This window comes from Miniopterus schreibersii, assembly GCF_964146895.1.
Source record: "Miniopterus schreibersii genome assembly, chromosome: 16".
NCBI lineage: Eukaryota > Metazoa > Chordata > Mammalia > Chiroptera > Miniopteridae > Miniopterus > Miniopterus schreibersii.
In genome coordinates this window covers 44,180,375-44,207,514 of record NC_138116.1, presented here as the reverse complement: position 1 = coordinate 44,207,514, position 27,140 = coordinate 44,180,375, and the positions used below count along the sequence as shown (strand labels likewise).

Here is a 27,140-nt window from a genome sequence, read left to right as displayed (position 1 = left end):
GAGAGCCAATTTATAAAATTTCAGAAACATTGTCTTTGTGTGGTGCAAATACCATACAGGCATACCTCGGAGATATTACGGTTAGGCTCCAGGCCACCGCAATAAAGTATTACAATAAAGCGAGTCACATGAATTTTTTCCCCCCAGTGCAGTTATGTTTACACTATTCATGATCTGTTAAGTGTGCAAGAAAGTTATGTTTAAAAAACAATGTATATACCTTAATTTAAAAATACATATTGCTAAAAATAAAATGCTATTCATCATCTGAACCTTCAGTGAGTCATAATCTTTTTGTTATTTTTGCTGGTGGAGGGTCTTTCCTTAGTGTTGATGGCTGCTGACTGATCAGAGTGGTGTTTGCTGAAGGTTGTGGCAACATTTTAAAATTAGACAATAATGAAGTGTGCTGCATTGATTGGCTCTTCCTTTCATGAATGATTTCTCTGAAGCACACAGTGCTGTTTGATAGCATTTTACCCCCAGTAGAACTTCTTTCAAAATTGAAGTCAATTCTCGCAACTCTGCCGCTGCTGTGTCAACCAAGTTTGTATAATATTCTAAGTCCTTTGTTATAATTTCAACAATCTTCACAGCATCTTCACCAGGAGTAGATTCCATCTCAAGAAACCACCTTCTTTGCTCATCCGCAAGAAGCAACTCCTTTAAATAAGTCCGTTAAAGTTTTATCACGAGATGGCAACAATTCAGCTATGTCTTCAGGCTCCACTTCTAATTCTCGTCCTCTTGCTGTTTCCACCACATGTGCAGTTACTTCCTCCACTGAAGTCTTGAACCCCTCAGAGTCATCCATGAGGGCTGGGATCACCTCCCAAACTCCTGCTAAGTTGATAATTTTGGCCCCTTCCCATGCATCACAAATGTTCTCATTGTGAACACAATAAAAAGTATTTTCATTGATTTTTTTTTAGAGAGAGAGGAAGGGAGAGGGAGAGAAAGAGAGAAACATGGATGTGATAGAGAAACATCTATCAGCTGCCTCCTGCATGCACCCTGACCAGGAATTGAACTAGCAATCTTTCAGTGCACAGGACGACACCCAACCAACTTAGCCACACTGGTCAGGGCACAAATGCTCTTAATGCATCTAGACTGGTGAATCCTTTCCAAAAAGTTTTCAACTTACTTTGCCAAGATCCATCAGAGAAATAGCTGTCTATAGTCTTACAAAATGTATTTCCTTTTTTTAAATAAAATTTTTAATTGATTTTAGAAAGAGAGGGGAAGGGAGAGGGAGAGAAAGAGAGAAATATCAATGTGAGAGAGAAACATCCATCAGCTGCCTCCTGCACAACCCCCACTGGGGATCAAGTCTGAAACCCAGGCATGTGCCCTGACCAGGAATCCAGCCACCTTTTGGTGCACAGGGCAACACTGATCCAACTGAGCCACACAGGTCAGGGTGCAAAATGTATTTCTTAAATAATAAAACTTGAAAGTCAAAATTACTTCCTGATCCAAGGGCTGAGTGCTGTGTTAGCAGTCATGGAAACAACACTAATCTCATGGTACATCTCCATGAGAGCTCTTGGGGGACCAGGTGCCTTGCCAGTGAGCAGTAATATTTTGAAAGGAGTCTTTTCTTCTGAGCAGTAGGTCTCAACAGTGGACTTAAAATATTCAGTAAACCATACTGTAAACAGATGTGCTGTCAGTCAGGTTTTGCTGTTCCATTTATAGACAGAGTAGATTTAGTATAATTCTTAAGAGCCCTAGGGTTTTTGAAATGGAAAATGAGCATTGGATTTTAGCTCAGCCACACAGAAGTTGTATGATCAGTCTGTTTCGACGCCAGGATCCACTAGGAGACAGTGATGTTGGGCACGGAAATTGAAGAGGGATTCATCCTGAAGGTCTGGGGACTGTCCTGGTCTTGCTAGGTGGATGAAGTGCAGTGTTTTTTTTTTCTGGCTGCAAAATTCAAAATGGGGCTCAAGCTATTTGTTTCATCAGCACGAGAGAAGGCAGACTGAGTGGCGAGGCTCTTGTTGAACTTGAATCTGAAGATGAAGTCAAACTGGTCCTGAAAAAAGACAGAGACACTACAGGACACAGATATGTTGCAGTATTCAAGTCAAACAACATTGGGTTGGATTGGATGTTGAAGCATATGGTCCAAATAGTCCTGACACAGCCAATGATGGCTTGTATGGCTTAGAGGACTCCCTTTTGGACGTAGCAAGGAAGAAACTGTTCATTTCTTCTCAGGGTTGGAAATCGTGCCAAATGGGATAATGTTGCTGGTGGACTTCCAGGGGAGGGATAAGGGGGAGGCCTTTGTGCATTTGCTTCACAGGAAATAGCTGAAAAGACACTAAAAAACACAAGGAGAGAATAGAGCACAAGTATATCGAAAACTTTAAGAGCAGTCGAGCTGAAGTTAGAACTCGCTATGATCCACCACGAAAACTTATGGCCATGCAGCAGCCAGGTGCCTATGGCAGACCTGGGACTGGCAGAGGGTATAACAGCATTGGCAGGGGAGCCGGCTTTGGAAGGATGAGGCGTGGTGCTTGTGGTGGAGGTTACGGAGGCCATGATGATTATAATGGCTATAACGGTGGCTATGGTTTTGGGTCAGATAGATTTGGAAGAGACCTCAACTACTGTTTTTCAGGAATGTCTGACCACAGATGTGGGATGGTGGCAGAGCACAAAGGGACACTGTGTACCCATGTGGGGATTACCCTATAGAGCTACTGAGACTGACATTTATATATTTTTTTCACTGCTCAACCCTGGAGAAATTGAAATTGGCCCTGATGGCAGAGTAACTGGTGAAGCGGATGTCGAGTCTGCAACTCATGAAGATGCTGTGGCAGCTATGTCAAAAGACAAAGCAAATATGCAACACAGATATGTAGAACTCCTCTTGAATTCCACAGCAGGAGCAAGCGATGCTGCTTATGGTAGCCAAATGATGGGAGGCATGGGCTTGTCAAACCAGTCCAGTTATGGTGGCCCAACCAGCCAGCAGCTGAATGGTGGTTATGGAGGCAGCTATGGCAGCCAGAGCGGCATGAATGGATATGACCAAGTTTTACAGGAAAATTCCAGTGATTTTCAATAAAACATTGCCTAGGCAGCCAAGGAGCAGTGAACAGCAGCTACTACAGTAGTGGAAGCTTTGCATCTATGGGAGTGAATGGAATGGAAGGGATGCCTAGCATGTCTAGTATGAGTGGCGCGTGGGGAATGTAACTGAACCTTACCACTGACTCTTGGTCAATTAATTTAAAGAAAAAATAAAACTTAACAGTTTTGCAACACCAACTTGTGATTTATGCTTATTTTATGTGGAAATGAAGATTGAATTAAAGATTTAAGGTTCAGTATTTTTGAACACAAATATCTAGGATTAACAACTAAGTTGAATAAACTGTAACTATTAAACAATTTTTAGCTTTTCTCAAGTTAATTTTATTGTAAGATGTATTTAAGCAGTAAGTATATTTAGGTTAAAGCAGTTGAATTATGTTAAATATTGCTCTTACACCACATTACATTGAACATGATTTGGAAGCATGTTGAAAGACACGCCTTTTTTTTTTTTTTTGTGGCAAAACTCAATATAGGAGCTGTTTCCACAATTAAAAGTGAAACATATGGCATGTTTGTTAATTCTAGTGTCATTTAATAACTTCTAAGGCATGTAAGTTAAAGCTTATTTTCTAAGTTAGTGGGGAAATTTTGAGACACAATACCAATACTTTAGGATTTTGGTCTTGGTGTTTGTCTGAAATTCCAAGGCCTTGATTTAAGTCTTTCATTGTATTGTGATTTCCTTTTAGGTGTATTGCACTAAGTAAAACTTGTCAAATAAAATCTTCCTCTTAAAAACTGGAAAAAAGACTGGAGAGAAGAAAGAAAGAAAGAAAGAAAGAAAGAAAGAAAGAAAGAAAGAAAGAAAGAAAGAAAGAAAGAAAGAAAGAAAGAAAGAAAGAAAATGATCACTGGCTTCAACTTAAAGTCACCAGCTGCATTAGCCCCTAACTAGAGAGTCGGCCTGTCCTTTGAAGCCAGGCATTGACTTCTCTCTGGTTATGAAAGTCCTAGACGGCATCTTCTTCAAATATAAGGCTTCTTTGTCTACATTGGAATATGTTGTTGAGTGCAGCCACTTTCATGAATCAGCTAGATATTCTGGATAACTTGGAGCATCTTCTACATGAGCACTTGCTGCTCACCTTGCTCTTGTATGTTATGGAGATGGCTTCTTTTCTCAAACCTCATGAACTGACCTCTGCTAGCTTCCAACTATCCTTCTGCAGCTTCCTCACCTCTCTCAGATTTCGTAGAATTGAAGAGTAAAAACCTTGCTCTGGATTAGGCTTTGGCTTAAGGGAATGTTGTAGCTGGTTTGATCTTCTATTCAGACCACCAAAACTTTCTCCGTATCAGCAATAAGGCTGTTTTGCTTTCATATCATTCATGTGTTCACTGGAGCAGCACTTTCAGTTTCCTTCAAGAATGTTTCCTTTGCATTCACAGCTTGGCTAACTGTTTGGTGCAAGAGGCATACTTTCAGCCTGTCTTGGCTTTTGACATGCCTTCCTCACTAAGCTAATCATTTTTAGCTTTTAGTTTAAAGGGAGAGATGTGTGATTCTTCTTTCACTTGATCGCATAGAAACCATTATAGGGCTAATAACTGGCCTAATTTCAGTATTGTTGTGTCTCAGGGAATAGGGAGGCCCAAGGAGAGGAAAAGAGATGGGGAATGGTTGGTCAGTGGAGCAGTGAGAATACATACCTTTATTGTTTAAGTTTGCTGTCTTATACAGGCATGGTGCCCCAAGACAATTACAATGGTAATATCAAAGGTCACTGATCACAGATCACTATACAAATATAATAATGAAAAAGTTTGAATTTGCAAGAATTACCAAAATGTGGCACAGAGACATAAAATGAGCAAATGGTGTTGGGAAAATGGCACCGATAGACTTGACTATGCAGGGTTGCCACAAACCTTCAATTCATTTTTTAAAAAAGCAACATCTGCAAAGCGCAATGCAGCAAAGCACAGTAAAATGAGGTATACCTGAATAATTCTGTGCTACTGTCCTCTTTCTTTAACCAAGGTGGGTAATTCTGAGGTCACCAATTTTACAGACATTTCTTGAGTACTATTCTTGTGCCACATAGTGTGCTGGGCACTGGGAAACAGTGATCAGCAGAATAGACAGAGGGCCTGCTTGCAGGGGCTTACAGTCTATGGGGATATTTATAAAATAATCATCCAAATAAATACATAATTAGCAATAATTAGCAATCATAATAAGGTTAACGAAGGAAAAGTACACAAAATAGGGTTTTTGGGGGGGAAGAGGAAGAGTTTAGGGAAGGCTTGAATATGACAATTTGGCTGAGATGTAGTTTAAGTAGGAGTTAATGGAGCAGAGGACTGCAGGAGGAAGTGCATCCCTGGAAGCAGGAGCAGCATGTGCAAAGGCCCTGTAGTTCAGGGATGGAGGACCAGGCTGGTGAGAAAGAACAATGAGAAGAAGAGAGGGAACATGCAGGCCTCTCTTCAAATGACAGAAACACAATCCAGACTGGCTTCAGGGGGGAGGGGAGGACTTTATTGGCTCCCGTAACTGAAAAGCCCAGGGGCTTGCTGACTTCAGATTCTGCTTCAACTCAACAGGCCCGTTTATACCCCGGGCTCTCTTTTCGTCGCGCAACATCTCTCCGGGGTCCTGCGCCAGGAATCCCTGACCGCGGGCCCGCGAGCGCCAGCCTCGGGCGGGCTACGTATCTCACGCTTCATTGGCTCAGCGGCCTGTCCTTAGAGCCAATCAGCGAGCCGAGGGGGCCGAGCTCCCCTGGCGGGCGGAGGTTAGAGCTCGTTGCGGGCCGACGCGGGAGGCGAGGGCGGAGCCGAAGCCCGGGCCGGCGGTGGGTCCGAGCGAACTGAGCAAACGGACGCGGGGAGGGGACTCGGTTTTGTCAAGCCGCTTTATCAGTGCGCCCCGGCCCTTGCTCTTTGCAGACGTATGTCCATGTAAAGTTGTCTGGCAAAGGAAATGACTCCATTTCATGATGTATCACCCGACTTTACAATTCACAAATTGAGATGCTCGTATTTCCCCCTCTAAAATGAGGTCGAAGTACGAGGACTGGCTGCTCTGGCTAGCTGCGCAGCCACGGATGGGTTACTTTATGGCTCACTTTCGTGAAAAATTCAGCACAGAATTGGAAATGCTGTGCGGTATAGGGGTTGGCTTGCTGTAGAAGTTGGTGCAGGCACCTGGGTTGGAATTCTTGTCTACTTTGTCACTGGGCAAGTTATTTAACGTTGGTGTCTCAATTCCCACAGCTATTAAAAAGGAGATAATAATACCTACCGCACAGTCTTGTTTTGGTTAATAGATGGTAACCGCTTAAGAGGACCTGGCCTGACGCGTTGTGCTACATATGTGTTTGTTATTATTATAAGTATAATACAGGATAAACAGACGTAAGTTATAAAGAATTCAGTCAGTGGATACCAAAACACAATTCTTTTATAATAAAAGAAGGGCAACAAGGCAAACAATAACGACAGCGTTTCCTGTATGCCGGGAGCTGCGAAAAGCTCTGCAGATGTTATCTCACGTAATCCTCACGACCCTGTGGGATGGGTTCAGGATTTTGCAGATGAGGAAACTGAGGCTCAATCAGGTGAAGTGACTTTGCCCAAGGTTACAGGCCAGTCAAGACTTGAACCCACACATCGGTCATCCCAAACGTCATACTCAGTGCACACTCACGCTCCTCGAAACCCAGCTCTCGCTTTCACAGCAGCAGGGGGACTAGCAGCACCCCAGGGCCCAGGCCCTCAGCCTGCCGGCCTCCCGGCCCCCCCCCCCGCCTCCCGGCCCCCCCCCCGCCTCCCGGCCCCCCCCCCGCCTCCCCGCCCCCCCCCGCCTCCCCGCCCCCCCCCCGCCTCCCCGCCTCCCGGCCTCCCCGCCCCCCCGCCTAGCGGGACTCTGCTGCTCCGCTCTCGGGCCCCGCCCCCAGCCCTCAGCCGGGCCCCTGCCCCGCCCCCGCCCCGCCCCCGCCCCGCCCCCAGGCCGAGCCTCGGCGTGGGCGCCACGCTCGCGTCTGTGGTCGCCATTTTGCTCATAGAGACGTCGGTTGGAGACGGTCCTTTCTTCCCTCGGCAGCCGAGGCTGCGGCTAGGCCTGGGCAGGGGTCGGGCCAGGTAGGCAGGGCGGGGGCCAGCGGCGTGCGGCGCCGCGGGCTTTGCAGGCGCCGGGGCGGGAGGCTCGGGGGCGCGGCGGCGGAGCGCGGCCTCCAGCCTCCGCCCGCGGGGCCCGGCGCGGCGCGCGGGGGGCTCGCCCGGGCCCGGGGAGTGGAGCCGGCGGTGGGCCTGCGGCGGGGCCGCTCGGGAGCCGCGCTCGGACCCAGCCGGCGCCGACCCCGGCGAGCGCGGGTTCCCCTGACGGGCCGGGCCGGTCGCGAGGCTGCTTCGCACCCCGCAGGGCGCGTTTTTATTCCACTCACAGCTCCCCGCGGCGCGGTGTTAAGATGTTCTGCTCTAAAACGTGGCAGTGACGAGAAAGGCTGTTTCAGTGTTTGCGCAGGTGGGTGTTCTGCTTTTGTAAGGAGCCAGGAGATGCGGAATGGGAAGTGGGGGCGTGAGGCGTGATTTATAATGTTTAACGAATTTAAATGCACACAAATGTAATTCACCCACATGGTGGACCCCCCTGAATGAGACCTTCTCGCCCTGGCCTGCGCTGGGTGCACCGTCATCACACAGGTTTCGTCAGAGGGGATGCAGTTCTGCCGTCATTCTCCTAACATCTCTTTTTCATAGTCCCGGGTATTTCTACAAAATACTGATTGTATGTTTAGTTTTACTTAATTACTCTATAATCACTGAGTCCGGCGTTCCTTCTCAAGAAGCCTTGCAGTTACCATTTTGAGCACACAGCCTTTTCTCTCTGTCCGCGGGATGAGTTCCCAGAAGGGGAATGCCGACTCGGAGTTAGGCGTTCTCTCGGGCACGTGAGAGAGGTGGTTTTCCCAACAAGGCGTGTTCACAGCAGCCGTTTTTCAAAATCTGGGTGTTGTCCGGTTCCACCAACTCTAAGTCGGAATCCGGCGCGGCGCCGTCGTGTGGCTGGGAAGCGGGCCGTGCCGGCGGCTGTTGCGGATGCGGCTGTGAAGCTGGGCGACGCCCGCTGCTCGGAGACCGTTCGCCCGGTGGTTCCCCTCGAGCTTCACTTCCCCCGTGTTCGACATGGGTCTGCTGCTGGCACCGGCCTTGTTCGGGGCGCTCACAAAATGGTGTTAGCGGTAAGGGAGCGCTTCTTCTGGAGGGAAGGGCAAAGTGCCTGGGATCACAGAGGCAGGGAACATTATTCGATTTAGGTATTCCAGTTCTAATTTCCTTTAATACTGATAAAAAAAAAGGGCAACTTTTATTTGCAGTACATCACTAATAAAAATAATTCTTCATACTTTATGATGCCTTTTAATTTGTAAACTACTTTTGTTTCCATTTGTTTAATCATTGCGACTCTGAGGTCAGACTTTATTCAGCAGACATCTGTTATTTAACAAACATTTGTTGAGCGTCTACCAGGTGCCTGGTGCTGTTCTAGGCACTGGATATATAGCAGAGAATAAAATAGTAAAAAATATCTCTGCTGTTCTGGACATTAAATTCTGGTGGGGGAAGCTGTTTTTACCGAGTGTCTATATCTTGTCAGGAAGACAAAGGCTGAGGCCTTTGAGGTCAAGTGACCTTCCCATGGCCTAGTAACTAGTAGCTGTGGAAGGCAAACTCAAGTCTTCACGTTCCTACCCTAGCATCTTTCGGTAGAGGGTATTTACACAGTGGGTGCTTTAGAGCAGGGGTGGGGAACGTCTGGCCAGTGGGCCACATTCGGCCAGTGAAATCATTTGATGGCTCTGCCAGGGCAACTGCAGGTAGGACTCGAAATTCAATAAAACTAGGAGCTTTTATCATAGCTAATTTTTAAGTTGATAATTTTGAATGGCCTGAGAATGATGTTATAAATATCCAAATGGCCCTTGGCAATAAAAAGGTTCCCCACCCCTGCTTTAGAGGGGAAGCAACACGTTTTAATGTGAGCCTTCCTCACCTGAAATGTGGGTAAGTGGTTTTGAAATTGTTACTTCCGGCACAGCCCTGTGAGGCTCAGTGGTTGAGCATCGACCTAGGATCTGAGAGATTGCAGTTCAATTCCACGTCAGGCTCAATCCCCAGGCCGAGGACGTGCAGGAGACAGCTGATCGATGAGGAGTTTCTCATCATTGATGTTTCTCTTTCTCTCTTCCTCTCCCTTCCTCTCTCTGAAATCAATAAAGATATATTTAAAAACAAAAAAGAAATTGTTATGTCTGAAGCAAGCGGTTTTTCAGAGTGGTTTCATTCATGAGACTTAACAGATTGTCAGATCTCATTTAAAGAGGAATATGATTGGCTTTTTGAAAGGTGCTGAGATTCTCTGAAAAGGGTGTTTTCATATGAGTCCATAAATCTCACATTCTAAAGTAAATTTAAGAAAATGTAAAAGCAACTGTAGTTTCTTGGGGGGAAAAATGGGAGTGTTCTTTTGTGTGTGTGTGAGATTTTTTTTTAATTAAAAAATATATTTTTATTGTTTTTTTAGAGGAAGGGAGAGGGAGTTAGAAACATCAATGAGAGAGGAACATCAGTTGGCTGCCTCCTGCACAGCCCTGTTTCTGGGATCAGGCCCACAACCTAGGTATGTGCCCTATCTGGGAATCAACCGGAGACATCTTGGTGCATGGGTTGATGCTCAATCACTGAGACACGCTGACTGGATGTCTGTGATCCTTTTTAAAAAATTTATTTTTCAATTACTGTTGACATACAATCTTATATTAGTTTAAGGTGTACACCATAGTGATTAGACATTTATATATCTTCCGAAGTGATCACCCCAGTAAGTCTGGGGCCCACTTGGCACCATACATAGTTATTCCAATATTATTGACTATATTCCCTATGCTGTACTTTATCCCCATAACTATATATTTTTAAAATATATCTTTATTGATTTCATAGAGAGAGATAGAAACATTACTGATGAGAGCGTCATCATTGATTGGCTGCCTCTTGCAGGCCCCCGACTGGGGATTGAGTCCACAACCTGGGCATATGTCTTGACCAGAAATTGAACCCTGATCTCCTGGATCCTAGGTCGATGCTTAACTGCTGAGCCACACCCGACTGGGCTCCCCATAACTATTTTAATAACTGGCAATTTGTACTTTTTAACCCCTTTTACCTTTTTCACCTCTACCCCAAACCTCTTCCCATTTGGCTACAATCAGTTTTTTCTCTGTATCTGTGAGTTTGTTTTTGTTTATTTTTTTTAGATTCCATGTATAAGTGAAATCATATGGTGTTTTTCTTTCCCTCTGACTTTTTTAATTTTTGGAGGAACCTCCATTACTGTTTTCTCTAGTCTCTGGACCAATTTACAATCCTACCAGCAGTGCATGAAGATTCCCTTTTTTCTACATCCTTGCCAACACTTGTTGTTTATTGATGATAACTATTCTGACAAATGTGAGGTGATAGCTCATTGTGGTTTTAATTTGCACTTTGATGACTAGTGATGTTGAGCATCTTTTCACATTGGCCACCTGTATGTTCTCTTTGGAGAAATACCTACTCAGGTCCTCTGCCCATTTTTAAAATTTGATTGTTTGGTGTATGGTATTTTTTTGTTTGTTTTTTTGTTTTGTTTTTGGTGTTAAGTTGTATAAGTTCTTTATGTATTTTGGATATTAACCACTATTGGATATGTCATTGGTGAATATCTCCTATTCAAGTAGGTTGTCTTTTTGTGGTGTTGATGGTTTTTAGTTGTTCAAAAAACTTAGTTTGATAGTTCCATTTGTTTTTTTTTTCTTTTCTTTCCCTTGCCTGGGAGACATGTCCAAAAACATATTGCTGAGGGTGACGTCAGAGAGTTTACTATGTTTGTTCCTAGGAATTTTATGGTTTTAGGTCTTACATTTAAGTCTTTAATCCATTTTGAATTTATTTTTTATATGGTGTAAGAAAGTGGTCTAGTTTCTTTATTTTTTTTTTTTGTGTATGTGTCTGTTCAGTTTTCCCAAAACCATTTATTGAAGAGACTGTCTTTTTCTCCATTGTATGTTCTTGCCTCCTTTGTCATATATTAGTTGACCCATACAGGTGTGGGTTTATTTCTGGGCTCCTTATTTGGTTCCATTGATCTATATGTCTGTGTTTATGCTAGTTCCATGCTGTTTTGATTACTGTTAGCCTTGTATAGTTTGATATTAGGTAGTGTGATACCTCCAACTTTGTTCTTTTTCAGTATTGCTGTGGCTATTTTTGTGGTCTTTTGTGGTTTCATATAAATTTTAGGATTATTTGTTCTAGTTCTGTGACATGTGCCATTGGTATTTTGAAAGGGATTGCATTGAATTTCTATACTGCTTTGGGTAGTATGGACATTTTAATGATGATAATTCTTCCTATCCATGAGCATGGTATATGCTTCCACTTATTTGTATCTACTTAAATTTCTTCAGTGTCTTATCGTTTTCCAAGTACAAATATTTTACTTGCCTTGGTTAAGTTGTTTCCTAGGTATTTTATTCTTTTTGATGCAATTGTAAATGGGATTGTTTTTCTTAATTTCTTTTTCTGAAAATTTGTTATTGGTGTATAAAAATGCAACCAATTTCTGAGTATTAATTTTGTATTCTGAATTTATTTATTAGTTCTAATAGTTTTTTGGTGGAATCTTTAGAGTTCTCTCTATTTATTGTCATGTCATCTGCAAACAATTGACAGTTTTACTTCTTTCCAATTTAGATGCCTTTTATTTCTTTTTGTCTGATTACTGTGGCTAGGACTTTTGATACTATATTGAATAAAAGTGGTGAAAGTGGATGGACATCCTTGTCTTGTTCCTGATCTTAAAGCTTTTAGCTTTTCAATGTTGAGTATGATGTTAGCTGTGGGTTTGCCATATCACCTTTATTATGTTGAGACATGTTCCCTCTGTCGCCACTCTACTGAGAGTTTTGATCATAAACAAATGTTGGATTTTGTCAAATGCCTTTTCTGCACCTGCTGATATGATCATATGATTTTTATCCATCATTTTGTTTATGTGGTGTATCATAATAATCGATTTGTGGATATTGAACCAATCTTGCATCCTGGGAACAAATCCCATTTGATCTCTGTGTATAATCTTTTAATATATTGCTGGATTCGGTTTGCAGATATTTTGTTGAGGATTTTTGCATCTATGTTCATCAGATATATTGGCCTGTAATTTTCTTCTTTTGTAGTGTCTTTGTCTGATTTTGGTGTCAGGGTAATGCTTCTCAAGTAAAATAAGTTTGGGAGCCTTCCCTCCTCTTGAATTTTTTGGAATAGTTTGAGAAGGATAGGTATTAGTTCTTCTTTGAATGTTTTGTTATATTTATTTATTTTTTCCACTTAAGACAAGGAATACTTGCCCAGCTGGCATAGCTCAGCAGTTGAGTATCGACCTATGATCCAGGAGATTGCTGTTCGATTCCCAGTCAGGGCATGTGCCTGCGTTGCCAGCTTGATCCCCAGTAGGGGGTGTGCAGGAGGCAGCTGATCAGTGACTCTCTCATCATTGATGTTTCTGTCTCTTTCCCTCTCACTTTCTTTCTCTGAAATCAATAAAAAGACATTAAAAAAAAAAAAAAAAGACGGACTACTTTATTCAACCCATTAGAGAAATGGACAGGTTGGGTCTGTAACAAAGTGTCATGTTTTAAAGCATAGGCTGATAATTGTGTACACACAGTTGCTACACAAAAATTAACTGATCAGACCACAAACAACTTTTCAATGTTTAAAACAGAATAAGCTTCCCTGTAAAAGCAGCACCTTTGTGAGATTTTTTTTTTAATCCTCATCTGAGGATATATTTTCCTTTGCTTTTCAGAGAGAGTGGAAGGGAAGGAGAGAGAAGGAGGAACATCGATGTGAGAGGGACATTGATTGGTTGCCTCCTGCTTGGGACCAGGGATTGAGCCTGCAACTGAGGTACGTGTCCTTGGCTGGAATCGAATTCAGACCCATCAGTCTGTGGGCTGACGCTCTAACCACTGAGCCAAACCGGCTAGGGCCTTTGTGACATTTTACCTTTAGTATTCTTTTTCTTCCTCACCCTCTCCTTCAACAGAGTCCACACCAACCTCATTAGGATCCTTCTCAAGGGCAGCCATGTCCTTACGGGTTCAGAAAACTTCCCTTGTGTACTGGTGATCAAAGGCAGGCTTGGCATACATCAGGTCAAACTTGTGGTCCAGGTGAGCCCAGGCCTCAGCAGTAGCTGTAGTGTTGCTCAGCATGCACACAGCTTGCTGTACTTTGGTCAGATCTCCCCAGGTACCACAGTGGGAGGCTGGCTGGTAATTAATGCCAACTTTGAAGAGTGGGCACAGTCCACAAACTGGATAGTACCCTTGGTCTTGATGGTGGCATGGTAGCATTGATATGTTTTGGAACCACATTGCCATGGTACAACAGGCAGCAAGTTATGTATTTTACCATCTGGTTGGCTGGCTCAAAGCATGCATTGGTGATCTCTGCTACAGAAAGTTGTTCATGGTAGGCTTTCTAAACAGAGATGATGGGCCTATGTGGCCAGAGGAAATGAATGCCACAGGGAACCAATTTGGTCTGCATTTCAGTCAGATCAACATTCAAGGCTCCATCCAATCTGAGGGTAGCAGTGATGGGGGACACAATTTGACCTATCAACCTATTCTGATTAGTATTGGTTGGATGTTCAATATCAAGGTTTCTACGATAGATGCTATAGACAGCTTTGATGTCAACCATGAAGGCACAATCACAGTGCTCCATGGTGGTATGGTTGGTGAGGATGGAGTTGTTGGGCTCAACTACAGCTGTTGAAAAACCTGGGGGGCTGGGTAAATGGAGAACTCCGGCTTAAGCTTCTTGCCATAATTGATAGATATTCCATGAGCCAGTTATCACACCAAAACTGTGGAAAACCAAGAAGCTCTGAAGACCTATGCACTGGTTAGCTAGTTTCCAAATTCAGTCCAAGACGAGGTCAGTGACTTCCTTGCCATTGATGTAGTACCCGCAGGTATAGTTATCAGCATCTTTCTTGCCTGGGATCAGCTGCTCAAGGTGGAAGAATTGGCAGTAGGTGCCAGTGTGAACTTCATCAATGACCGTGGGCTCTAGGTCTACAAATACTGCCTTGGGCACATGCTTGCCAGCACCTGTCTCACTGAAGGTGTTGAAGGAGTCATCTTCCCCCCACCCCCTCCACCCCATGGTCTTGTCATTTGGCATCTGGCTGGGTGCCATGTTCCATACAGTAGAGCTCCCAGCAGGCATTGTTGATCTGGACACCAGCCTGGCCAACATGGATGGAGATGCACTCATGCATGGTAGCTGCTTTGCGGCTGCTGAGTGGATAGCAGAGAGGAAGAGGAGAGGTGGTTTCTTCTTACAGAGTGACTCTTAGGTAGTCAATGTAAGATCCTGAGGGGAGTTTTTTAATTACCAATCTATTTTGTTAGTCTGTTCAGTTGCCTTCCTATTGGTCTATTCAGATTTTCTGTTTCTTACTGAATAGTCTTGGAAGATTGAATGTTTCTAGGAATCGATCCATTTCTTCACCGTTGTCCAATTTGTTGGCATATAATTGTAGTCTTTTCTTATAATCCTTTGTATTTCTGTGGCGTTTGTTGTCACTTCTCTTTTATTTCTGATTTTATTTATTTGGGCTATCTCTTTTTTTGTTGATGAGTCTGGCTAAAGGGCTATTAATTTTGTTTATCTTTTCAAAGAACCAGTTCTTGGTTTATTGATCTTTTGTATTGTGTTTTTTAATTAATTTTTTACACCTCACCCTTGGCTATATATATATTTTTATTGATTTTAGAGAGAGAGGAAGGGAGAAAGATACAGAAAAACATCAATTGGTTGCCTCCTATACGTGCCCTGACCAGGGATTGAACCTACAACCTAGGTTTGTGCCCTGACTAGGAATTGACCCTGCAACCTTTCTAGCATTTGGGACAACACTCCAACCAACTGAGCCACCTGGCCAAGGCTGTATTGTGTTTTTAGACTCTTAATTCATTTATTTCTGCTCTGATCTTTATTATCTCCTCCTTCCTACTCACCTTGGACTTTGTTCTTTTTATAGTTCCTTTAGGTATAAGATTAGATTGTTTATTTGAGATGATTCTTATTTCTTGAGGTTGGCCTGTATTGCTGTGAATTTTCCTCTTAGAGCTGCTTCGGCTGTGTCTTACAGATTTTTTTTTTTTTTCCATTTCTTTCAAGTTATCTTGATTTCTTCATTGATCTTGTTAATTCATTCATTGTTGGTAGCATGTTATTTAGCCTCCATGTGTTTGTGTTTTTTAGTTTTCTTGTAATTGATTTCTAGTTTCATATAATTGAGATCGGAAAAGATGCTTGATATCACATTGTTTGCGGGTAGTTTTTATCGCACGATATGACTTAAATCTTAAATTTGTTGAGACTTATTTTGTGGCCTAACATGTGGTCTATCCTGGAAAATGTTCCCTGGGCACTTGAAAAGATAGTATATTCTGCTGCTTGGGAGTAAAATATCCTAAAAATATTACTTAAGCCCATGTGGTCTAATGTGTCATTTGAGGCCACTGTTTCCTTGTTTACTTATTTTGGATTATCTATCTGCTGATGTCAATGGAGTGTTAAAGTCTCTTAGTATTATTGTCTGTCAGTCTCTCCCTTTATGTCTGTCAACATTTGACTTACATATTTAGGTGCTCCTGTGTTGGGTGTGTAAATGTTTACAAGGGTTATACCCTCTTGTTGGATTGATACCTTTATCATTATGAAATGCCTTCTTTGTCTCTTTCACAGCCTTTTTTAAAAGTCTATTTTGCCTGATATAAGTATTGCTACCCAGCTTTTTTCTCATTTCCATTTGCATGAAATATCTTTTTTCTTTTCCATTACTTTCAGTCTGTGTGTGTCTTGATCTGTAGTGGGCCTCTTCTAGGCAGCATATAATGGGTCTTATTTTTTTAATCCATTCAGCCACCCTTTGTATTTTGATGGGAGCATTTAGTCCATTTATGTTTAAAGTTATTGATAGGTATGTAGTTATTGCCATTTTATTTGTTTTCTGATAATTTTTGTAGTTCTCTGTTTCTTATTTTCTCGCTCGCTTGTATGTTGATTACTATAGTGTTATGTTGACTTCTTTTCTCTTTATTTTTTTAAAATTGTTGACTCTATTTCAGATGTTCCCCATCACCTCTCCCTCTTTGCCACCCTCCACCCTGTGTCCCCCTCAGGTTTTTACTCTTTATTTCTTGTATATCTTTTAAAGATGCTTAGTTTGTTGTTATCTTGTGCTTTATATATACCAAGCTATGTTTAGAGCAGTCTATTTTAAGTTGATAGTTGCTTAAGTCAAACACATTCTAAAATCATACAATTTTTACTCACCCCTCCTATATTTGTTTTTGTAATTTTTTACCTCTTTTGAGTATGTATTTGTGTGTATCCCTTAATTTATTATTGTAACTACACATGATTTTCCTATTTTTTGTCTTTGAACCTTCGTACTAGCTTTATAGTTGGTTGATCTACTGCTTTTACTGTTGCCTTTGTCAGTGAGAATTTTTAAATATATTTTCTTATTCATAGTTTTGATTTCTTCTTTAGAACGTTCCTTTAACATTTCTTGTTAATACAGATTTAATGGTGGTGAAGTCCTTTAGCTTTTTCTTGTCTGCAAGACTATGTCTCTCTTGATTCTAAATGATAGCCTTGCTGGATAGAGTAATCTTGGTTGTAGGTCTTTGCTTCTCATCACTTTGAATATTTTGTGTCAATTCATTCTGGCCTGAAAAGTCTCCTTTGAGAAGTCAACTGATAGTCTTATGGGAACTCCCTTCTATGTAACTAACAGCTTTTCCCGTGCTGCTTTTAACATTCTTTCTTTGTCCTTAATCTTTGGCATTTTAATTATGATGTGTCTTGGTGTGGCCCTCTTGGGTTTATCTTGTTTGTGAGACTCTGCCCTTCCTGGACTTGTATGTCTATTTTCTTTGCCAGGTTAGGAAAGTTTTCAGTCATTATTTCTTCAAATAGGTTTTCAATCCCTTGCATTCTCTCTTCTTTTTGGACTCCCATGATATGAATATTGGTATTCTTGAAATTGTCCCAGAGGTCCCTTAAACTATACTCATTTATTTGGATTTTTTTCTTTTTGCAGTTTTTAAAAAAAAATATGTTCTTTTAATTGACTTCAGAGAGAGGAAGGGAGAGGGGGAGAGAGAGAGAGAAACATCGATTGGCTGCCTCCTGCAGCCTCCACTGGGGACTGAGCCCCCAACCCAGGCATGTTCCCTGACCAGGAATTGAACTGGTGACCTCCTGGTACACAGGTCGATGCTCAACCACTGAGCCACACCAGCTGGGCTCTTTTTTTCTGATTTGGTTATTTTCCACTACTTTGTCTTCCAGGTCACCAATTTGATCATGTGCTTCATCTAATCTGTTGTTTCTCTCTAGTGTATTATTCATTTCAGTTACTGTATTTATTTCTGGCTGATTCTTTTTTATGTTTCCTATCTTTTTAAATTTTATTTTTCAGTTGCAGTTTACATTCAGTAGTATTTGTTATTAGTTCCAGGTGTACAGCATAGTGGTGAGACAATCACATGTTTTACAAAGTATTCCCCCCAATATTCTGTCTCCTTTTTTATTTTTTCTGTCTCTTTGTTGAAGTTCTCACTGAGTTCATCTATTCTTCTGAGGTCATTAAGCATTTTTAAAAAAATATATATACTTATTTCAGAGAGAGGAAGGGAGAGGGAGAGAGAGAGATAGAAACATCAGTGATGAGAGAGTCATTGATTGGCTGCCTCTTGCACGCCCCCGACTGGGGATGGAGCCCGCGACCTGGGCATGTGCCCTGACCGGGAATTGAACCGCGATCTCCTGGATCCTAGGTCGATGCTCAACCGCTGAGCCACGACGCCTGGCCGGGCTCATTAAGCATCCTTATAACCAGTGTTTTGAACTCTATATCTGGGAGACCGCTTGTCTCCATTTTGTTTAGTTCTTTTTCTAGAGTTTTTTCCTGTTCTTTCCTTGTTTGTTTCCTCATTTTTGCTGAATCCCTGTGTTTGTTTTCATGTATTAGGTAGATCTGCTATGTTCCCCAGTCTTGACAGAGTGACCTTATGTAGAAGGTGCCCTGGTCATCTGAGCCAGATGCTCTAGAGGTGTCCCCTGTGTGGGTTGTATGTGCCCTTCTTTTGTGGTTGAGCTTTGATTGCTGCTGGACGTCAGTGGGTGGAGTTGACCCTCAGGCTGACTGGCTGAGAGGGCTGACCATGACTACAGTGTATGAGTTTTGCAGAGGCTGACTCCACGAAGCAGGAGGTGCTTTAGTGGAACTCTGGTGTAAGCTGAATCCACCCTGTGGGTGTGTAATTTGTGTATCTGGTTGGGTACTGTGGTCTGAAGCCTGCCACCAAGTGTGTGGATTCTGGAGCATTTTGGGAAGGGCTCTGGTGCAGATCAAGTTGAGCTGCCTCTTGTGCTGGGCTTGGTGCCTCTTGGTAGGAGCTACAAAGTGGTCTGTGGTTGGTTGCTGCTTGTGCTGGGCTTGGAGGCACTTGGAAGAGGCTCTGCTGCAAACGGAGGATGGCTGCCACTTGTGCTGGGCTTGGGGCCCTTTAGTGGGCACCGCGATGTGAGCTGTGGCCACTGCCACTTGTGCTAGTCTTGTAGTCGCTTAATTGAAGCTACATTCCAGGCCAATACTGACCCCTCCACTTATGCTTTCCTTGGGGCCACCTGATGGCAGTTATAATGCAAATTGAGACCTGTAGGCTTTAGGTGAATCCATTGTAATGCCCCATATTTCCCATTGTGGAATGTCCCTAAAGAGGTGCATTCTGTGTGGAAATGCACTCTCTTAAGTCTTCTGGTGGGACCATAATTTGCACTATCCCTGTGATCCAGTGTGATCCAGTGGTTCCCTTCTTGTAGTTATTGCAGAGTCATACACATGGGTACAGGGAGGCCTGTTCAGGATGGTAACCTCCACAATTTGGCATATCTGCACTATAGAATACTGGCAGCAGTTAAAAAGGACATGAGGGGTCTCTTTTTTCTAACCTGGATTGTAAAAATTTATTGTTTAATGAAAAGACAAATTATAGGTAGATTTGTACGATACCTTTTTATGTTAGAAATATATTTTTTATATATATATATCTTATGGGGGTCCGTGTGTGAATGTATAAAAAAGGCCTGATGGTGTTCATACCAAACTAATAAGAACTGGGGACGTGGGTGGGAAGGAACCTGGGATTGGGGCTGGTGACTATGGCCTTCACTGTCATATTCCGTTTGTTTTTTTAACAAGGAGAATGTGTTTGTATATTACTTGTGTAGTTAAAGTTTAAGAATAACAGGATCTGTGTGGCTTCAGCCCTTTCATAATCTCCACCAGCCTTCCCAGTGCCATCCCAAGTAAACAAACAACTGCAGAACTGCTGTGGGCATGCTGGGAAGGTGCCCCCACCCCCCGTGGCCTACTAGCGTGTTGCTGTTGCATGCACTCAGCCCAGAGAGTCCAAGGTAGAAGGGCACACGGATGGCCAGTGGGTTAGAACCTCAGCTCCCATGACTTTCTGTTTGGGCATGTTCCCTGTCATTTGCATGGTCACATTACTTCCCTGCAAAGTTGTTCTATGGTCAACCTTGTGTTCTGCCTGAGGAAAATGCAAATAACAGGATCAGTTTTAGATATGATTTAGGGCATCTGAGAGGCAGCTGCAAGGTCAGGGGGAGGTTTTATGGTAAACAGATATTATAGGAAAAGCTGGGCATAGGTGGGTCACTTATTTATTGTTTAAGGATCAATCAGTCCATGTCCTTGCTAATGGCTCTGCCATTTTTCTGTGTGTTAATCCAGGAGGAATTTTGTTGTCAGAGAATAAAAGGAGGTTTCCATAATTGACTTTAAGCAGCAAACAGTAAAACACTGAGCTCTTCAGCTCCGCCTTTCTTGTAAGTTTATCATTTATTCCCAGTGGTCATGAAAACTAATTAAATCATGTGATAACGTATTTCCATAAATTTGGAACCCTAAAATCTAAATGGACTTTTTATATGTCCATATATATTTAATATAAAAGACTCTATTATAATGAAAACTAATTTCCTTCAGCTGAAGTCATTTTGCTATTAAAATCCATTCAGGTGTAATTAATATCATATGACAGTTCTTGCTATATTTTATATCCTTCTAGGCTCTGAGAATTGGAAAACCAAGAAGGTTTTGATGTTTTGTGTGGCGCCAGCTGAATTAGAAACCAAGATGAACATAACCAAAGGAGGTCTGGTGTTGTTTTCAGCAAATTCTAATTCATCATGTATGGAGCTTTCAAAGAAAATTGCTGAGTGAGTTATAATCATACCATTAATGTTTGTATTATGTGATGTTTTAATTTAATAATCGGATTAGCACTGATTGTTAAACTGGAAAGCAGATAATCTGCGTGTCATGTGTGTATAATTAAGGGCTAACTTTTTTGTAAACTATCATAGCACCCTATACTTTCAGCACACATTAATCGACTGCCTTGTGAGCGCCAGGGATAGTTAGATGCTTCATAGTATAGAATATTTGAGTATAAAGGACAAAGAAGTGGATGCTATACAGAAATAGTTTATAGGTTATAGTTCAGCATAGTTTTAGTTATTTTAGGCCTTGATTTAGGTATTGGGGAATAACAGTGAACAGTCAAAATCCTTCCTTTTTACATTTTGTAGGGGTCCAGACAAGAAGCACATCAGCAAAATAAACATGATAATTTCAGGTGGTGGTAAATGCTTTAAAAAAATGGTGAAAGGAATGATGGGCCAGGTTCTGTTTTAGCTTGGGTGCTCAGGTGTGTTTTAAACGGGATGATATGTGAATTGAGAAACCTGAATGAGTCACTCAGTGAAAGTCTGGGGGGCAGAGCCCTCCAGGCAGAGGGAGCAGTAGGTTCAAAGTCCTTGTGGTGTGCAGCAGGAGTTGTTGGTGTATCTCAGGAATATGGGGGGAGTGTAGAGAGCGCAAGGAAATGGTCAGTGAGGCAGGCAGAGCAGGACTACATAGACCTCCTCAGGTAGGCATGGGGTGGAGGGTGAGGGGTTCGGTAATGGAGTAATGGTACAATTTAATACTCACTTTAAATTTTACAATAAGAATACCTCTCTTTTATTTTTATTAATTTACAAATCATACTTAGATAGTAAAGATGTTGAGTCTATTCTATTACCTTTTCAGCTTTTCCCCCCCTTTCTCTTCTCTAGGCGGCTGGGGGTGGAAATGGGCAAAGTGCAGGTTTACCAGGAACCTAACCGAGGTGAGCTATCTTTGACATGCGTAACATTGATCTTTTTACAGAATATGACGTACTGGCTCAGCCCCTCATCCTCCACTATGGAAACAGTTAGGCTTAGTTTCCAGTTCCATTAGCAGGAAGTCAGGCAGGCACAGTGGGCGAAAGTGGTGTGTTAGCTCCCACAATAACAACTAAATGCAAACCCTGGAGCAAGTCACATCTGGGGGCTTAAATGCCAGTTCTTAGACCTCATTTAACAAAAACTGCATAGATATATGAACCAGCTGGTCAAATGAATGGAAACATTATGTCAGTTGTAGTTGAATTTATGTCACCTTAGGCAGGATGAGTAAGTCCTGTGTGACCACAATACTAATTGGTTGTTACTCTTTACCTCCATGTGAGCTGCCATGGGTTAGACTTCATGAAATCTTGTTAAGAAATGCTTTTGCTGCCCTGGCCAGTATTGCTCAGTGGTTAGAGTGTCGGCCTGTGCACCAAAGGGTCGAGGGTTCAATTCCCAGTCAAGGGCACGTACCTGGGTTGAAGGTTTGATCCCCAGCCCCATGGGACACATACAGGAGGCAACCAATCGATGTTTCTCTCTCACATCAATGTCTCTCTTTCCTTCCCTCCCTCTCTCCTTTCCATTCTCTAAAAATCAATGGAAAAAATATCCTCAGGTGAGGATTAATAAAAAAAAAAAGAAAAATGCTTTTTGTTAATTGATTTATATCATTGCATAAACAGCTTAAATTGTAAAAAGCATGTATTATTTAACCTTGTAATTTATGTATTTTAGTGGGGGGACAGGCAGTTTGCATGCACTTGATAGTCAGACAGCTTATCCTTGGCAAGTTATATAACCTTTCTAAACTGCAAATAATTAGGGGTATTTGAGGATTAATTTGTGTGCCTAACACAGTTCTTGGTACATAGCAGGTACTTAATAAACATTAGTTATCTCTTTTCCACTGTAGGATTTTGTCAAGTACTTACATATTATGGAACTTAAAATAGACTTGATGAAAGGGCACAAATTTCCTCTTCCCCTATATATTTCTTTATTATTGCCTTCTCTTTCCTATCTCCCAAGTGAAAAAAGTTAACTGAAGAAAATATGCAGGTAGAGTTTGGAGAAGATAATGCTGCTAAAGGGAATTGGGTCATGTCCTTTGTCTAGTCTGGAATGAGGGCCGAGAGGAGAGCTAGTGGTGGAAGACTCAGGAGGAGGTTGTTCTACCCTCCAGGTTCATGAATGAGGGGAGAGGAAATACTTGGTGCCTGTTGTGAAGGAGGGTGGGAACTAGCATTTATGGACTCCTTATTACCAGATTTTGAAGAACTGCGTTCAGGAATGATGTTAGGTAGGAGGTCTCAGAAGTAGCAGGGGCAAGATTCGGTTCCAGATCTCTCTGACTCTAAAGCTCATATTCTTTCTGTGGTACCAGGTTCCTTTTTATACATGTATTCTATTTTTTCCAACATTTTAAATGAAAATGTTCAAACATAAAAAAAATTGAAAGAATAGTACAGTGAACACTTATATGTATATGTACTACCTAGATTCAACAATTAACATTTTGCTATGTGAATATGTATGTGCAGAAGTAAGTTGTAGACATCTCAAGACATTTAACTCGAGTACTTGATCATGTATCTCCGAGAGTAAGGACTTTTTCTTTAATCATCTAATGTCTAGTCTATATTTAAAGTTTCCTAGTTGTCCTAAAGAGCCTTTAAAGCTGTTCTTTTTACACCAGGATTCATGGTTCAAGCACTGTGTCTCTAGTATCTCTCTAGTTGCTTCTAGTCGACATCAGTTCCTCACCTGTTCTTTTTCCTTCCCATGACCTTGACTTTTTGATGAGGCTTTCCTATTCTGGGTTTTTCTGTTTCCTTGTGGCTGATCACAAATTTTTTGAGAGTAGGGTATTGGACCTTATTTTTCATTGCTCTCACAACATTATTGTAACATTTTGTGCCTAATAAGTTCTTCCTTGTTGCTGGTTGAATGACTGAGTATATAATTTCCTATAAAGACACTATGCTCAGAATGGTACAGTGCTCACTGCTTAAACACAAGAAGTGAGAGGGTAGGTTTACTGGTTTCAAGTCAGAAATGTAATTCTGTCTTAAAGATACCATGTTAATCATGTGTAAAAAGTGTAGCTAATGGCAGTATGTTTATTACCCTTTTGTAGCCTCTAAAGCTAATCTGTTTTATAACAGTTACAGTTTCCATATTTTGTAACATTGGAGAATATCGAAATGTTTTTGTGTATTTTTTAAAACATAAATTATATACCTTCTTTACCCCTCCCTTCTTTTTCCCTTTTCCTTTCAGAAACAAGAGTACAAATTCAAGAGTCCGTGAGGGGAAAAGATGTATTCATCATTCAGACTGTTTCAAAGTAAGTACTGATCCAGCAGCATTGCTGCTTCCTGGGTTTCTGTTTGGGCACGAGTGTTCAAAATGAGTTGGCTAGGCAGGGAAAATTAAGATAGTTTTAAAATTGGTATCTTACTCCTCTTATTTTTCTGGCTTAACTGCTCACTTTTATGTGTAACCAAGTACAGTAGTCCCCCAGTTATTCACAGGAGATACATTCCAGGACTCCCAGCGGATGCCTAAAACTGCAGATAGTACTGAATCCAATGCGTACTATGTTTTTCCTATACATACATACATACATGCATATCTGTGATAAAGCTTAATCTATAAATTAGGCACAGTAAGAGATTAACAATAATAACTAATAGAACAGTTACAGTGATACACTGTAGTAAAAGTTATGTGAATGTGGTGTCTGTTTGTCTGTCTCTCTCTTAGTCTCTGGTAACTGATCTGATAACCAAGTGACTAATGGTCAGAGGTCGCATACAGCATGGATATGTGGGACAAAGCGATGATTAATGTCCCATGTGGGATGGAGCAGGACAGCGAGAGATTTCATCACACTATGCAGAACAGCTCACAATTTAAACCTTACGAATTGTTGATTTCTGGAATTTTCCATTTAATATTTTCCTTCTATGGTTGACTGTGGATAACAAATGACAGAAAGAGACAGTGAGGATGGGGCCGGGGGGGGGGGGGGGGGGGTGTAAGGCTGCTCTATTGGAGTAGAGGCTCTTAAAGACTAAGGAACCCACTCACCCTCCAGGTATGGAAATTGCAGAGCCCAGAACAATTTGTGTTGCTTCTGGCTCCTGGGTGTTTGCAGTACTTTTATCTCCCCAGAGACAAGTGTGAGTCCATTTGGATAAATGCACAGAGGTTGTGTATGTTACCCAGGAGGATAAGTAGGCACTGAAAACCAAATTGGACTTAGAATTCAGGACTTCAAAGGGTGATTCCTGTAATTCCCCTTTGCAAGTCCTTCTATTTCCTTTTGTTTATTTTAACACCATTCTCTCCCTGCCTTTTGTAGTTTCTTACTCCTCTAGCCAAAACCATCTCCTTAGTTTTCTCTACATGTCTCATTTTGCTTTTTTCTGAACTGTGCAGTAGGCTTGTGTTAATGCAGCTACTCTTACTCTTGTCAAGGTTGCAGAAAGCCTGGACATCATGGTCCTCTTTATAAAATACACTGAGCTAGTTAACAGTGAGGCTTGGTATTGTCAGATACAGTGTATCCTTTATTTTAGGACAGACTAGAGGTAGGCACTAAAAGTTTAAGAATATTCTTAAATTAAGAAAATTCTGTTGCTAACTTTTCAAACAAGCTCATTATTTAAGTTTAGTGAAGGAAAGCTTTGTAGCAGCTCACAGAAAATGGAGCAGTGTTTGGGAACCTCAGTATACGTTTGCACTCACTGTTGGTTTCTCTGCTCTCTTTCACATGGGACACTTTTCTGAAAGTCTACTTTCACTCTGCAGAGGCCAGGCTTGTTGTGAGCTCTTAAAAACACCTACTCACCCAGAAGACATGCGTTTCTACTCATTTACCTATTAACATATGCTAGTCACTGTTATAGGTGTGAGATGTATTAAAGATTAAAATGAATAAAGATCCTCATTCTCATGGATTATACAGGGTGGGGCAAAAGTAGGTTTATAGTTGTGATTATATGAAACAGAGCTTATTTCTGAATGATCTATTAATTATTTTCCATACAAACAACTGTAAACCTACTTTTGCCCCACCCTGTATATTCTAAGACTTGTGTGTTATATAATAAATAAGCAGATTATTTATTTTGTCAGAAGGCAATGAGTGCTATGGGGAACAAAAAACGAAACAGCGTGGCAAGGAATTGGGAGTCCTGGTGGTGAAAGGATATAGAAAGGGCTTGCAGGGTAGGCCTTACTAAAAATTGACATTTGACAAAAACTGGAAGAAGGTGAGGGAGTAAACTAGGTAGCCAGCTGCAGAAGAGAGCTGGGAGCACCCAGAGTGAAGGCCCTCGATGGGAGTCAGCACTCAGATTGTTGAGTGTGGCCAGACTGAGAGATCATGGAGTAGGAGTGGACAGCAGAGAAGTTGGGCTGAGGAGCAGATCATGAAGGGGCTCTGGGAACCATTATAGGGTTGTGGGCAAAATGGGAATCCATTTCTGTACCTGGAGCAGAGTGGTGCATGATATGACTTTATATTGTCTAGATGGGTTCTGTGTGGAGAATGGACTGCAGAGGGCTGTGGGGGTGGGGGTAGGAAGACCTGTGGTGAAGGCTGTCATAGTCACCTGGTTGAGGGGCGAGAGTGGCAGGGCCCCAGTGCAGCAGTGGAGTAGTGGGATGCTGTAACTTTCTGGATAGTAGAGCAGTTAAGGATGCCGCTGAGGTTTTTGTCCTGAGTAAACTGGAGGAATAGTGTTTGCCATCGACTGAGATAGCAAAGGTTTTTATGATGAAGCAGGCTTTTGGGGGCAAAGAGCAGTTTAGTTTGGGGTATGTGAAGTTTTGAGATGTCTTAATAGACGTTCAAGTGGAACCATAAAGTAGCAGTTTAATCTGTTAGACTGGAGTTGAGAAGCTTGGACTGGGACTATAAGTTTGAGAGTCTCCAGTATTTATGAAGCTGTGAAATTGGATGAGAAGCCCAAGGGATGAGGGGAGATGGTAGGAGAAGAAGGCAAAGGAAGGAGTGTTAGGGCTGTAAGTTGGGGAGAAGAGAAACCAGCAAAAGAAACCAAGTAGTGTGGAAGGAGAACAGGGGAGTCCTAGAAGCCAAGTGAGTCCAGGGTAACAGGGAGCAGGGGTGCGCAGCTGTTTGTGATGCCTCCAGTGGTCAGGTGAGAGAGGGACGGAGAGTTGACTTTGTGATTTAGCCACGTGGAGGTCATTGATGACTTGGATTGGAATGTGTTCGGGAGAGAATGAGTAGATGAATCAGAGGTAGTGAGTGTAGTCAACTGTCTTGAGATCTATTGCACAGGGGAGAAAAGAAATGGGGCAGTGGGGAAAGTGGTCATGAGTTCTTGTTTTTAATGGGAGAAGTAACAGTGTTTATAGGCTGATGGATATGAGCCTGTGAGTGTAGAACAAATTGATGATGGAGGCAAAAGAGGGAGAATTGCTGGTGTAGACAAGAGAGGATGGGAATTAGTGTTTAGTTTGGAAGGCTGATTTTAGAGTAACTTTGGTGTGGAAAATTAATTTCTCACTGATGGCTGAGGGCATACGGACTTCTCAGGTGTAAATGCACATAGTGGTGGGAGCCCGTGGCAGCTCTTTTCTCAGTGAAAAAGGAAGTA

At 42.1% G+C, this 27,140-nt stretch overlaps 1 protein-coding gene and 2 pseudogenes across 7 annotated transcripts in view; 2 read left to right on the top strand and 1 right to left on the bottom strand.

Annotated features, from left to right (window-relative positions):
* The first annotated feature begins 1,835 nt into the window (after positions 1 to 1,835).
* LOC308568614 (heterogeneous nuclear ribonucleoprotein H pseudogene) lies at positions 1,836 to 3,210 on the top strand (annotated as a pseudogene). Its single transcript has one exon. The product of its transcript is annotated as a heterogeneous nuclear ribonucleoprotein H pseudogene (transcript).
* A 3,854-nt stretch (positions 3,211 to 7,064) lies between these two features.
* The window catches only part of PRPSAP2 (phosphoribosyl pyrophosphate synthetase associated protein 2), a 50,736-nt gene continuing 30,660 nt past the window's right edge, over positions 7,065 to 27,140 (top strand). Inside the window, exons 1-6 of one of the 5 annotated variants that reach the window (XM_081162691.1) lie at positions 7,070 to 7,209; positions 7,514 to 7,591; positions 20,021 to 20,115; positions 20,358 to 20,508; positions 21,409 to 21,461; positions 23,788 to 23,854. In XM_081162691.1, the coding sequence (XP_081018817.1) occupies positions 20,390 to 20,508; positions 21,409 to 21,461; positions 23,788 to 23,854 (239 nt within the window). In that variant the 5' untranslated portion in view covers positions 7,070 to 7,209; positions 7,514 to 7,591; positions 20,021 to 20,115; positions 20,358 to 20,389. Of the gene's footprint in view, positions 7,210 to 7,513; positions 7,592 to 20,020; positions 20,116 to 20,357; positions 20,509 to 21,408; positions 21,462 to 23,787; positions 23,855 to 27,140 lie in introns of all 5 variants that reach the window. The other 4 variants (XM_081162690.1, XM_081162692.1, XM_081162693.1 and 1 more) reach the window with 4 other exon arrangements.
* LOC308568476 (tubulin alpha-1A chain pseudogene) lies at positions 13,182 to 14,499 on the bottom strand (annotated as a pseudogene). The gene has a single exon. The product of its transcript is annotated as a tubulin alpha-1A chain pseudogene (transcript).